The 14,666-nt window shown below is 40.8% G+C and overlaps 2 protein-coding genes across 2 annotated transcripts in view; both read right to left on the reverse strand.

Moving 5' to 3' along the window:
* The window catches only part of LOC141121965 (uncharacterized), a 208,644-nt gene extending 194,288 nt beyond the window's left edge, over nucleotides 1-14,356 (reverse strand). The window contains exon 1 of the mRNA XM_073611745.1: nucleotides 14,286-14,356. The gene's annotated coding sequence lies outside the window, so the exon portion shown is untranslated. The remainder of the gene's footprint in view (nucleotides 1-14,285) is intronic.
* The window catches only part of LOC141121987 (uncharacterized), a 481,910-nt gene that overhangs the window by 397,763 nt on the left and 69,481 nt on the right, over nucleotides 1-14,666 (reverse strand). Inside the window, exons 5-6 of the mRNA XM_073611772.1 lie at nucleotides 2,944-3,041; nucleotides 2,642-2,863 (exon numbers count right to left, since the gene is read on the reverse strand). Of these exons, the coding sequence (XP_073467873.1) occupies nucleotides 2,642-2,863; nucleotides 2,944-3,041 (320 nt within the window). The remainder of the gene's footprint in view (nucleotides 1-2,641; nucleotides 2,864-2,943; nucleotides 3,042-14,666) is intronic.

The following is a 14,666-nucleotide window of genomic DNA, read 5'->3' on the forward strand; positions in this document are numbered from 1 at the left end:
GTACTGAGCTGCATTTTCTGATATGTAAAGAAATACATACATGCATACATTCTGTATGCAGGCCAATTAATTGACTGACCAACTAATCGATTATGAAAATAGTTGACAACTATTTTCATAATCGATTATAATAAACAACAAGAACTGTCTTTTATAGGAGTGACAGTGATGAGGGGATTATAGGACAAGTGTCCCCACCCCCTCTATCACTCATTGCCATCTTCCCAACACAAGAAGTCCTGCACTTTCTTATTTAGTCCATGATTTAGTCATGAATAACAGCGGGGTTGAGCCCCACCAGAGGTCAGAGAGTGAGGATGGGGAGAGAACAACCAAGATGAAGACTGGACTGATCCTGAAGACCACCATCATTGGGTTATTGACTCCTCCCTCATTATCACTTTCTGTTTAAGGTTCCAAAGTTTGAGGATGTTATCACATTATTATCAACATGTAAAAGTCTGTGCTCCAATCAAATCATCAGATATAAAATATCCAGCTGGTAGGAAATGGGTACAAAAGAGGTCAGGATTATGTAATGTACAACTTATTATATAGGATACAACAGTTAGGATTTTATTGTATCAGAATGATGTAATGTACAATATAGAGTATATAGTACAGGGGTTAGGAGAATGTAATGTACAATATAGAGTATATAGTGTAAGGCAGCCCTCAAATTTTCCACTCGCCTACTCGCACTTTGCGAGTGGAAAATTTTGGCTGCCTCGGAGGAGGGGGGGAAGCACCACCAGCAGGCGGGGGTTGAACGGGAGCAGTTGTCCTAGCCAGGGGAAGAGAGGAAGAGTCAAGCTGGCCGATCATCAGAGAGCGGGGATTGCCCACTGTAACAGGTTTCATTTGAATTGCTGGGTTCCCGGCGCCGGGCGAGGAGGCGGGACTGTGTGACGTGAGTGGTGAGGAGGCGGGACTGTGTGACGTGAGTGGTGAGGAGGCGGGACTGTGTGACGTGAGTGGTGAGGAGGCGGGACTGTGTGATGGTGAGCGGCAAAGGGAACTCAGCAATTCAAATGAAAGCTGTTACAGCGGGCACTCCCCGCTCTCAGCCAGCGCGACTCTTCCTCTGCACAGGTGAGACTGTACTGATGGGCACAGGTGAGACTGTATTGAGGGGCACTGGTGAGACTATATTGATGGGCACTGGTGAGACTGTACTGACGGGCACAGGTGAGACTGTACTGATGGGCACTGGTGAGACTGTACTGATGGGCACAGGTGAGACTATATTGAGGAGCACTGGTCTTGCTGTATTGACGGGCACTGGTGAGAATGTACTGATGGGCACAGGTGAGACTGTATTGATGGGCACTGATCTCGCTGTATTGATTGGCACTGGAGAGGCTGTCCTGAGGAGCACTGATAAAGTTGTTAATATTTATTTTTGTAACTTAATTCTGTATAAACCATTTAAGTGTCATTTCATGAGATAATCTATGAGGCTGTGTTTAGGGGCGGAGACTTGTTGGGTTGGGTGGAGCAACTGGTGACGAGTAACCCTTAAGGCCTGGCTAGTAGCTCAGCACTTGAAATTTTGAGCCCTGGTGTAAGGGTCAGGACCCATAATATTGGTATTCAGTGGAAGATTAAATGTTTACATGAGACAAGTTGCAGAGGTCCCACACCGCTGCCGCCCATCTCCTGAGACTGCACTCAGTGACTTGGGTCTGAGACTATACAGACATATCCCTCCACCCGGCACAGCCAGCAGACAACAGAGCAAGTAATCCTGGGAGAATTGTTCTGTCAGAGATCTTGCCATACCCGGGTATGGGGCAGAAGACCCAAAGCACATACCCCAGGTGCCTAGATCTAGTAACGTCTATGGTGAAAATGAACATTTTACTGCCAGCTGAACCCCAGAATCTCCATAAATCCAGTCTAGATACATAAATTGTGTCTGCAGCACAGAGAAGGAAGATTATCCGAGAGAAATACAGGAATACAGGACGGGGAACACAGCTCAGGAAAGTGACCAGGGGATTACAGGCTGATATCACCCAGTCCCCGTCCTACTCTGGACCAATCAGTGAGCAGTATGGGTGGAGGAATGTATTTAGTATTAATGACCCACCTGTGCTGATCTCTGTAGGAGTGTCCTCCTCTATAAATGTCCCCGTTATTCCATCCTCCTCCATAGACTGCTGATCATCCCTCACATACCTCTCTTCTTCTTCTGCTTTAACCTCAAATTCTATATTGATTGGATCTCCACTCTAAATCAAGAAAATGAGAAAGAATATCATCTGTAAGATATAAGCTTTAATATTGTGACATCACATAAAATATCTACACATTGTCTCTATAAGTGTTTTTTATAAGCTCCGTCCCACCAACCTTGTAACAGTGAGGGATGGTGTGATCTTCCTGTGTGGAATCCCGGGAGTACAGAGGACGGGGACATCTCTCTGGTGGGTTCCTGGTATTAGGTGGCTCCATCATATCCTTGTGTCCTGCTGAAAACTCCTCCATCACTCCATACTCCTCATCCTCCTCTTTATACTCTTCTTTAACATCAATATTATCATCCCTGAGGTTTCCACTCTGAATATATGATAAAACATTCATTGTAACAAACATGCTGTGTATAAATCAGAACTACCAATAATTGTCAATCATCTACCTGATGATGGTGAGGGATGGTGTGACCTTCCTGTGTGGAATCCCGGGAATACAGAGGATGGAGACATCTCTCTGGTGGGTTTCTGTAGCTGGATGACTCCACCATGGTGTCCTGGTACAGATCTTTGTGTTCTTTTAGAAACTCCTCCATCACCCCATCCTCATCATCCTCCTCTTTTACCTCTTCTTTAACTTCAACTTTAGAATCTCTCAGGTTTCCACTCTGAATATAGAATTAAAATGACATCAATGCAGGTAATGTACAGATCCGAATGATACTATCAGTGATTTTTCCTCATCTACCTGATGATGGTGAGGGATGGTGTGATCTTCCTGTGTGGAATCCCGGGAATACAGAGGACGGGGACATCTCTCTGGTGGGTTCCCATTACTGGATCCATCTGTAGGAAACACACACACTGACTGAATACATTGTTTCTATGTGTTTATCAGATGATGGGGGATCTAGGTGGACCCTCCGTACTGCTCTCTCCTTTACAATATAGTCTCCTCTTAAAAACAGTATATATGGAGTTCATAAAGTGTTCACAAAACGTGCATCAAAGGTAGGTGTAAGCTTGACTTGTAGAGCCTTCCGCAGAGTATATCAATCATCCATGGCTGGGACGAACTCTGGAATGGTGTACTACCTAGGTGCCCAAAGCATATGTAAACAGGTTAAACACCCTTACCGGAAGAGGTGGACTCACTAGCCGTACGGCTGAGAGTCTGACAGGCTTGTAGGGGGTGGGCCAAGTCGGTTGCCCTGGGGCAAACAGATCTAATTCCACGTCCGGACTTTGAAGATAAAGTTGCCGCACCAGTCACCTACTCGGGGTCATCCTGCATTGGGATCTCCACAGTAGAGAGTTGTATAGTAATTGGTAGATCGAATCCTCAGGCCGACATAAAGGAGGTATAACCCTCAAGGTAAAAAATAAAAAAAAATTCCTCCACAGTGTGAAACTGCTTCAAAAAAGAATTTTTAATAAAAAATTCACAATAAAAACACTCTGGCTCCTAAGACAATAAAGGACCAGGTGTAGACAGATAATATAAAAGCACTTACAAGGGTCGTGGCATAACAGGCATATCAAAAACCGACGCGTTTCGTCTGCACGGACTTCAACTGGGGTATATGCCTGTTCTCCACTGTTATGCCTATATATATATAAAAGTTGATAACAAACCTTGAACAGCTGTTTGCGCTATGTAAAGCGCAACTTCCGGGTTTGTAAAGATGGCGTCGATGGGTGTGTCTACAGAAATCAATAATCCAATTAAAACAAGGACAGCCAAGCCTCGGTCTGGCCAACCTATGGGTTGCCACCGTAAAGCTTCGCCGTCACTTCCCCTTCACATGAACGTCAGTAAGCGGGCACGCCGCCAATCAGGGTCGGCGTCCGGATAGCGTCACGAGGTCACGCGTCACCTCCAAAGGCGGAGCTATTCACGTCCAAACTGCCAGCCACGATCGTCAGCGCGTCCAGCCCCTCGTACGTCCACGCATGACGTCAGCCAAAATCACTGCCGAAAACAGGGAGTAAAACATCGGAACATTGAAACGCAAATGCGGGGGCAGGAGGCGGAGCCTAGCGGAGCAGACATGCATTGTTAGAGCTCCACACCGCTGAGGAGAGAAGAGAAGGACAAAGCGGAGCCTGCAGGCTCAAAAGGTATCCATTTGAACCTTTTTGCCCCAGGGAACAAACTGTGAAAGTTTGGGAAGGAAATATGGTACTGGGAGGAAACCGTGGCAGAAATAAAAATCACCTCACAAAGAGCTCACAGGCACTCACTGCAGCTGAAGCAGCTCCAGTCACCTCACAAGATACAGCATCAGGGCGCTCTCACAGACAGAAAATGTCACAGCAAGACTCTCCATTAGAGTCAGATACAGAACAAATCCTCTCACAAACTTCTCCACAAGCCTCCTCAGCATCCCCAGTAATATTATTACAATTTGAAAAGATGCTTCATAAGGCTTTAAAACAAACCTCAGACCAAATAACAAAAAGCCTAACCAAAGAAATAAGAGAGCTGGGAAACCGCACCGCAGCCTTAGAAATAAAAATGGATGAAATTGAAATTACAACCCAAGAAAATATAACAGAATTGGAACAATTAAAAAAAGAGAATTTAATACTTCAAACTAAGCTCGAAGATTACGAAAATAGAGCCAGACGTTCAAACTTGCGCATAAGGGGAATACCTGAAACTGTGACAGACCTGCAATCTACTATTACTGCTCTATTACAAGAACTAAAGCCAGATATCCCTATTGAACGTTTAGAACTGGACAGAGTACACAGAGCCCTCACAGCCAAAAAGAAAGATGGACCCCCACGTGATATAATCACAAAATTTCATTATTACAGAACGAAAGAATAAATACTAATTGCTGCAAGAGAAAAAAAGGAACTTAATTTTCAAGGACACAATTATCAAATTTTTGCTGACCTATCCCAACTTACTATTACTAAAAGACGATCCATGAAACCCCAACTAATGGAACTGCAACGCCACAACATTATGTATCAATGGGGCTTCCCCTTTTCAGTCAGATTTAACTACCAAGGTACAATTTACAGAAGCAGATCAGCAGATGAACTACAACAAACCCTTTTAAAATTAAATCTGACAGAACCCACAAGCAGCAACACTCCCACACGCAGAAGAATGGCATCATCTTCACCTTCAGGCAGCACCCAGAAAATTTCAGAACAAAATGGGAATCATCATTCTCACAAAAGAGGCCGTTATGCCACATCATCCATGGACCAAGAAGATTCAATGGACTGACATCCTAATTCCTGATATCTCTTCATTTATTATACTAAGAGATGGTTCTCTATAAAAAACCTGTATTTATAACTGAATGTAACTGCATTCTGATAGTCACACACTGTGTGGGATCAAGTTACATTCCAGTTATATTTCTTATTACTTCTGATTCATATAGCCTTAGAATATATAAGTGAAATAAGGAAATTCTTGTTCAGTTATATATTTTCAGGTAATAACAATAGATTTATTACTTTTTAGGACAAATATGTTCAATAATCCAGAAGTAATGGAAGCTTTTTCTTTCTTTTCTTAAAACAAATATATTATTACCTAACTAGTTCCTAGAATTATGTTTTTGTTTATTCTAATCTGAAGCAATACAACCTCAATTTTATGAGTTAACATATCTAAACAGTTACATATGAATAAAATATGTAATTGTTTACTCTAAAAGGGTTAAAATCCCAAAATAATTCAAACTATCTTCATCAATACCAAAGTTATTAACAGTACCTTTCTAACTGAATTATTTAGCCTAGGGCAAAACTAACCATATACAACCACCCTGGAATAAATAATTTCAACAAAAACTATATTCTGCACTCCAATTAATGAAACATCATTTTGATGTCTTTTGACATAGCACTTCTCTCCTGTAAGCGGAAGATCCGTGTACCCCCATTAGCCCTCCTCATTCTCCCAACCATATTATGTGGGAGTGTGACGAAGGCACTTATTCCCCTGAGAGAGATATTTATTCTCTTTCACGGGTAAATTGTGATTACTTGCAAAAAATAATTTATACAATGTATCATCTAATCTCATATGTTTTTTGTTTACTCTTTACTCCAGAATTCACTGGTTTCTTTTCTATCTATTCATCTCTTCAGTCCACACAGGTTGATCTGCGCAGTCAGCTCTGCATAACAAAAAGTAAGTCAAAACTATTTGATCTGTTGCCATGGCACCACTGAATATACTCTCCCTGAATGTTCAGGGAATAAATGTCCCTCAAAAAAGGACCAAAGCCTTCCGTACTTTCCATAACAAGAAGGCTCACATAGTATGCCTCCAAGAAACACACTTCACCAAAGATTCTACTCCAAAATATATTTCTCCTTTTTATCAACAAATTTACACGGCTTCTGCCTGTACCAAGCAAAGGGGAACTCTAATTGCATTTCACCGATCCACACCATTCACCTTATCATCAGAAATTAAAGACCCAGAAGGTAGATACCTGATACTCGTGGGTTATATAATGGATACAGCAATCACGGTGATTTCCTACTACGCTCCTAACATACAACCTACACGATTCCTCTCACATATATTACAAGTGATTAATACACACAAAATAGGAACAGTGATAATGTGTGGGGATTCGAACCAGGTCCTCCTCCCATTTCTAGATAAATCACCTTTTACACCATCCAAAATAACCTCTAGATTACCTTTTTCTCAACTTCTTTCCAAATACAATCTGGTAGATTCATGGAGAGAAAGTAACCCAATGAAAAAGAAATTCACTTATTTCTCGCACCCTCATCAAACCTTCACCAGAATAGATCATATTTTTCTAACAATAGGAATGATACCAGAAATTATTGCATCAGATATAATTCCGATTCCGTGGTCTGACCATAATGCAGTATACACTACTATAGCCTCAGCCATACCAGAAGCGCATGACCCAACGTGGTACTTACCGGACATAATGCTCAAACACCCACTACATCAGATGGCCATTGAACAAGCTTTAAAGGAATACATATCAATTAATAATACAACAGACATCTCCCCAATAACACTGTGGGAAGCTCATAAGCCTGTCTTGCGTGGTACAATACAAAGACAAATGGCACTATTTAAACGGGAACGCAAAAATCTAGCAAAAGAACTAGAACTCAATTTTAATGCAGCCTACATATCATTCCAAGATAATCCATCTCAGAGTACAAAATCTCATCTGGAAAAATCTAGATTGGAATACGATCTATTTCTCACTGAGTCAGTTGATAAATCCCTCAAACGCTCCAAACACAATTTCTACATGAATACAAACAAACCAGGTACATATTTGGCTCGGGCATTAAATTCAACTTACAAATCTTTCAAACCAATACGTTTGAAATTATCAAAAAATGTTTATACTTGTAATCCAGTTAAAATAGTCCATAAATTTCACTCACATCTCGCAACTTTATACAAGACAAACAATGAATTTAATCCTACAGAGGCTGAATCCTTCTTCTCAAAAATAACCTTACCTGAGTTATCTCAGAATCAAAAAAGCAGTTTGGATGAACCTATAACTATAGATGAAGTTGCTAACGCCATAAAAGACCTAAAACTTAACAAAAGACCAGGCCCAGACGGCTACTCGGCTTTATACTATAAAACATTCTCAGAAGTACTCTCTCCCATTCTCACTGAAACTTTTAACAAACTTCTAGATGGACATTCTTTTCGGCAAGAAACACTAATGGCAATTGTTTGTATGATCCCAAAACCCCTTTCTGATGATACTTCCTGTGTGAATTATCGGCCTCTCTGTTAAACCTTGATATTAAATTATTAGCAAAAATAATAGCAAAACGCCTCAATAGCATTATAGGAAAATTAATACATAGAGATCAAGTAGGCTTCATGCCAAATAGACAGGCAGGCGATAATATACGCAGGGCAGTGTTATTGGCACATATTGCTAAAAAACGGAAAATCCCTTTATGTTTTCTATCTCTCGATATTAAGAGGGCATTTGACACAGTATCCTGGCAATATATGCAATATTCATTACAAAAATGGGGTTTTGGACCCCACTTTTTAACATGGATCAAAGCATTATATAATAAACCCAAAGCCTATATAAAATATGCTGGATACAAATCTGATGCCTTTAATATCGAAAGAGGTACCCGACAGGGTTGCCCATTATCTCCCTTATTATTTGCCCTTATACTCGAACCCATGGCCCAATACATCAGAACAAACCAAACTATAACTGGCATTGAAGTAGGAGGTATCACACACAAATTATGTATATTTGCAGACGATATATTACTTTTTCTATCATCACCACAGGTCTCTGGTCCTAACTTAATACCAGCTCTTGATGGATTTGCAGCCCTATCCGGCCTTATGATTAATCCCAAGAAATGCCTAGTGCTTAATATTTCACTCACAAACATGGAGTTGATCCCGGCTAGGGCTGCACTCCCATTCACATGGGCAGAAAAATCAATCCCATATCTTGGAATTCATTTAACAGCATCTCATTCTGACTTATTCTCAACCAATTATCCTCCTGTATTAAGACAGATCACAAATCTAATAAAACAATGGTCGCAACTTCCTTTATCCTGGATAGGGAAGATTAATGCAATCAAAATGACTATTCTACCCAAATTGCTTTATCTATTCAGAGTCCTCCCTATTCCAATTCCTTCCTATTTTTTGAGAATAGTACAAAAAAGAGCAACTTCGTTTATATGGGGCTCTTCTAAACCACGTATACCTATACACACACTACATCTTCCCAAAAATAAAGGAGGCCTGGGATACCCTAATTTTACTAACTACTACAGAGCAGCACATTTGGCCAGTCTGTCCAAATACCATGCAAAACAGGAAATCCCATTATGGGTATTTATAGAGGCTTCAGAAAATGACCCTCTATTAATATCAAACTTATTATGGCTTGATCCTAAAGACCGCTTTAAAATTCATAATCCCATAACTAAACACTTCTTATCTCTCTGGGATAAACTAAAAACCAAATATCAGTTACAATCTCCACACAATCCTCTCCTTTCTTTTATCAGAAATCCGGCCTTTTATCCGGCATGGATCTACCCAAATTCTTTTAAAGCTTGGACAACATCAGGCATTCAGACACTAAATGACTTCATAGCATCTAAATCATTCCTTTCATTCCCATCGCTTAGAGAAAAATATGATCTACCAAACTCTGAGATATTTAGATATCTCCAAATCAAAAATTTCTATACACCATTCCTAAAGGGGGATACACCATTATCCCAATTATCCATTTTCGAATCAATCTGTACAAAAGATCCATTTGCTAAAGGTACAATTTCATCACTTTATAATCAATTATATGGAGTAGCAAATCTTAATAGACCCTCTTACGTTCAGAGGTGGGAGGAGGACCTGGGACGAACTTTAGAAGACACGGACTGGTCTAACATATGGCTCACATCTAAGTCATCTTCACCCAACATCTTAGCACTGGAGACAAATTATAAAGTCCTAACTCGCTGGTACCTTGTACCCGCTAGAGTGGCAAAATATTCACCTAATACCTCAGCTCTTTGTTTTCGAGGATGCCCAGAAATAGGGACACATTTACACATATGGTGGACGTGCCCAGTAATCCAAACCTTCTGGAAGGAAGTCTTCGTGATTGCATCTAAAATATTTTAAAAAATAATACAACCAGATCCATATATAACTTTACTTAATCTAAAACCGGAATGGTTAACACTCTCTCAATTCAAACTTATGATCCAACTAACAACGGCTGCAAAACAAACAGTGGCCAAGGCATGGAAATCTCCTACATTGGTACTAGCAGAAACAATTCACAGAATGAATAATACAATGTCCCATACTAAGATGGTAGCCATCGATCAAAATCAAATTCCAAAATTTGAAAAACTTTGGCATTCTTGGATAAAACAACAGTTCCTGTCAAACTTCAATGACTCTGTCCTGTTGCCATGGTAACAGATTAAATGACTTACAGAGACACCCATTCTAAGGCTTCAAAGAGAACTAAAAAGAATAATAAACTGACAAGCGGGACAACCTTGTGGACCATACCTCTGCCTTTCTACCCTTTTTCTTCTTTCTCTTTCCTTTTCTCCACCTTACGATTAAAGCTCATTATCAGAATTTATTTGACCTATATACACTCTACCTGTAAACAATATGTATAGTAGGTATAAATCATTTAAATACCTACAAAAGTAACTAAGTAAATGATATATATCTTTAATTTAGGTTTACGTGAACCCAATGTTTAATATTTGAAATTTCATGATATTTACCTATATAAACCCTACTGTAAAACAATGAGCTTACTTTATAGATCCTTGTAAACTTACTTTATGTATCTTTATAATATTGTATACTCAATAAACTTCTTTTGACAAGGAAACGCAAATGCGGCTCAGGCTCCGGAAGTAAACTACGAATTAAACTACGAAACTTCTTTCAAATTCGTAGTTTACTTCCGGAGCCTGAGCCGCATTTGCGTTTCAATGTTCCGCGTCGTTCAATGTTCCGTGTCGGGTTTTGTTATGCCTGTTATGCCACGACCCTTGTAAGAGCTTTTATATTATCTGTCTACACCTGGTCCTTTATTGTCTTAGGAGCCAGAGTGTTTTTATTGTGAATTTTTTAATAAAAATTCTATTTTGAAGCAGTTTCACACTATGTGGAGGAATTTTTTTTATTTTTTACCTTGAGGGTTATACCTCCTTTATGTCGGCCTAAGGATTCGATCTACCAATTACTATACAACTCTCTACTGTGGAGATCCCAATGCAGGATGACCCCGAGTAGGTGACTGGTGAGTGGTGCGGCCACTTTATCTTCAAAGTCCGGAAGTGGAATTAGATCTGTTTGCCCCAGGGCAACCGTCTTGGCCCACCCCCTACAAGCCTGTCAGACTCTCAGCCGTACGGCTAGTGAGTCCACCTGTGGTAAGGGTGTTTAACCTGTTTACATATGCTTTGGGTACCTGGGTAGTACACCATTCCAGAGTTCGTCCCAGCCATGGATGATTGATATACTCTACGGAAGGCTCTACAAATCAAGCTTACACCTACCTTTGATGCATGTTTTGTGAACACTTTATGAACTCCATATATACTGTTTTTAGGTCGCGGTGTATATGTTGATTTGTACACTATTTATTTGAATGTACAGTACATTAAGGTATTTTCTTGGCAGTTATACTTTAATCCTTTCTGCACTTATATTTTTTCACACTCAATTAATTTTCTTACAATTTTTTGTGGAATATTTTTTACATTTACATATATCCCTTTATAGTCTTTGGACTTTTAAGGGCTTCTTTAGCACTATCTAGGTCTGTTTGGGTCTACAAACACATCTGTGTCCCTATATACAGTTCTATTGTGTTTATTTTCATTTTTTTAGTGGAGACACGTTTTATTAAAACTTTATTAAAACTTTATTGTGCATTTTGACTCCCAGATGACCATTCTGGTTTGTCTTGCCCAATAACGAACATCACGTTTTTTTAGCGCCACATTTTGCTATTTATATTTGTTCACAATTGGTCTGATTGTTATGTTGGCTGCTCTGTACACCTTAGTTGGCGCAGTATTTTTCTGATATTTACTTTAAAGTCTCCTCTTACCCGGTGATGTCCATCATGATGTCCTTGTAGAGATCCTTGTGTCCTTCTAAATACTCCCACTCCTCCATGGAGAAATAGACAGTGACATCCTGACACCTTATAGGAACCTGACACACACAATGATACAGTCACCATCCAGACACATCCCTTGTCTGTTACTGGATAATGTCCCAGAATTCCCAGCACCGCTCACCTCTCCTCCATGATCTCTCTGGTGACTTCTAGAATCTTCTCCATGTTGTGTCTCTCAGGTTTTAGGGAGTCACATGGAGGCACTGTGATGGTCATATGATCACCTGACTTCACAAGAGGAAATCTCTGTATTGAGGAACCAATAGGAATATCATGTTAGAATCCCAGAATCCTCCTCACCTCTCCGGTCAGGTCTGTGTTTTATTAATAGAGATAAGAGTGATGTCATGTGACCTCCCAGAATCCTCCTCACCTCTCCGGTCAGGTCTGTGTTTTATTAATAGAGATAAGAGTGATGTCATGTGACCTCCCAGAATCCTCCTCACCTCTCCGGTCAGGTCTGTGTTTTATTAATAGAGATAAGAGTGATGTCATGTGACCTCCCAGAATCCTCCTCACCTCTCTGGTCAGCAGGTAGATGATCTCCAGGGTGAGGTTTAGTATCTTCTCAGTCATGTGACTCTGATCCTCCTCCATCCTCACTGGTGCCATCATTTAATCTATACAGGTCTCATTGTAGACGGATAACTTTGGGAAATGAAAGTAAGAATTATTTGGATGGTGTTGGTCACACAATAATAAGATGTGGATGTGAGGGGGATAATAGGAGGGTTGCTGTACATTTAACAACTACCCCCCCATGGGAACAGATTTAGTTTGGACTGTTTGCTACATTTTGGAGGTGCGGGACCTTCTTGGCTTTTGGATCAGATATTCCCTCTTCTTTGTTGGTTTTGATTAGTTTTAGATCTGCAGACAAGGAATGATAAATACGATCCTTCCTTTGACTTGTTTGCTCTGAGGCAGTGATGTGAGGACAATGTCGGGTCATCATGATGTCCAGGAAGGGGAACTTGCTGACTTTTGGTCGGAGTTGTCAGCCAATCAGGATAATTGCCAGAACTCCGGCTGCAAGGCTCCAATCTCCGGCAGCCTTCTGACTGATCGGAGTGATGTCACTGTCACTCTCTGTAGTAAGAGAAGGGATCGGATTGGATAGCAGGAGGATGGTGCTGGTGGAGTACAGAACTGTGGGGGAGGAGTCTGTTTTGTTTTCTCCAATAGCAACCCATCTGCCATCTATGCTGATTATGAAGATTATAACATGTAAGTGTACTATTTGTTTTTATGGAATAAATGACTTCATCATTCTAATGAGGATCTCGCGCTGTCATTTCTTTGTTGTTTAATCTCCTTGGATCTTCCAAGGATCTTCTTCTTTATCTGACAAGCTGCAGGACCCTTGTATGTTGGAATGAACATTTGTCCTCATCATGCTGTTACCATAGACTGCTGTCTGTTGGGCTGGACCTTGTAGTGCACATTACTGGTGTGTGATTTTTATTTCAGTGCTGGTAGGAGGACAGCAGGGGGGAGGGGTTTGTTCTCTTGGTCTATTTTGTATCCTGTAACATATTTCTAGAACAGTGAAATGGTGAGGTGAAGGCTTCCTTCACTTGCTGGCAGAAGGTCTTTAAAAGAGAAGTATGATTTTTTTTTCTTTCAGATTCATACTTACCTAGGTGGATGCAGCATCAGTCCCCCGACACCTCTTCACTGAGAACCGATCGATCTAACATCTGCGATGGCTCAGTTCTCACAGCTCTGCCCCCCGCACTCACTGGAGCTGTGGAGGGATGGGGAGTGCCCGTCTCAGTCTCTCAGTGGCTCGCTGAGAGGCTGAGATGGCCATCAGTCCAGGCACCTGGAAGATCCAGACTTCATTGTGGTGATGATGTGGTGCCTGGACTGATTCCAGTGATGTCACCAGAGAGAGGACTTCATCCCGCTCTCTGCTGAAAACAGGTCACAAGAGTGCAAAACGAATTGTACTCCTGTAAGCCATAGGAGAAGACCAGCCAAGAGATCTCAAGCTGGACTTCTCCTTTAAGGAGGTGAGAAAAGTATGTGCAGGTGGGGTGAGAGGACCATCAGAGACCAACAGCCTGTGTAGTGTAATAATTGTCCTTTGTAGGCCATGTATGGTCAGGATGGTCATTGTCTTGTCTATTTATTGTCAGTGCTGTTTGTTTAGAGGAACATATTACTAGAATTTATCTCCAAAATGAAGAGAATGTTCCGGCCCCATAAGTGGGGAAATGTTCTGACCCTGAAGGGGTTAATCTAGGTTCCCACACTATATATGTGTGTATCATCATCTGCTGGAGATAAAAGACATCACAGTGACTATGGAGGAAGAGGACGGACATGACGGGGGGTTACTGGGTGTAAATAGAAAATAAGATCTTATTACCTCCTCTACTACCACTTCCAGCAATGTCTTCTCTCTACTTCCTCCCGACTCACCTCTCACCCAGAACTTCTTATTTATACCTGACATCACTTCCTGTCTGTATTCCATAGAGACTTCCTGTCTGGGTAGGAGTAAGATCACCATCTTTTGGAGTTCAGAGGAATTGCAGCCCCAAGAAACGTCTCATAATAACCATGTATAACAGGGCAAAGTTAAAAACATAACTCCCGAAATTGAAGTTTTTGGTAAAGAAAATGCAAAAATATATCAAAAACCGTAAAATATATATATCAGTCCACTCATAATGAATATATTAAACATAAATTGCAAGGATGTAATGTTTACATAGGAATGGTGGTGGAGATCTCTCCAAGTAAGAAC

This window comes from Aquarana catesbeiana, unplaced genomic scaffold (assembly GCF_042186555.1).
Source record: "Aquarana catesbeiana isolate 2022-GZ unplaced genomic scaffold, ASM4218655v1 unanchor236, whole genome shotgun sequence".
NCBI lineage: Eukaryota > Metazoa > Chordata > Amphibia > Anura > Ranidae > Aquarana > Aquarana catesbeiana.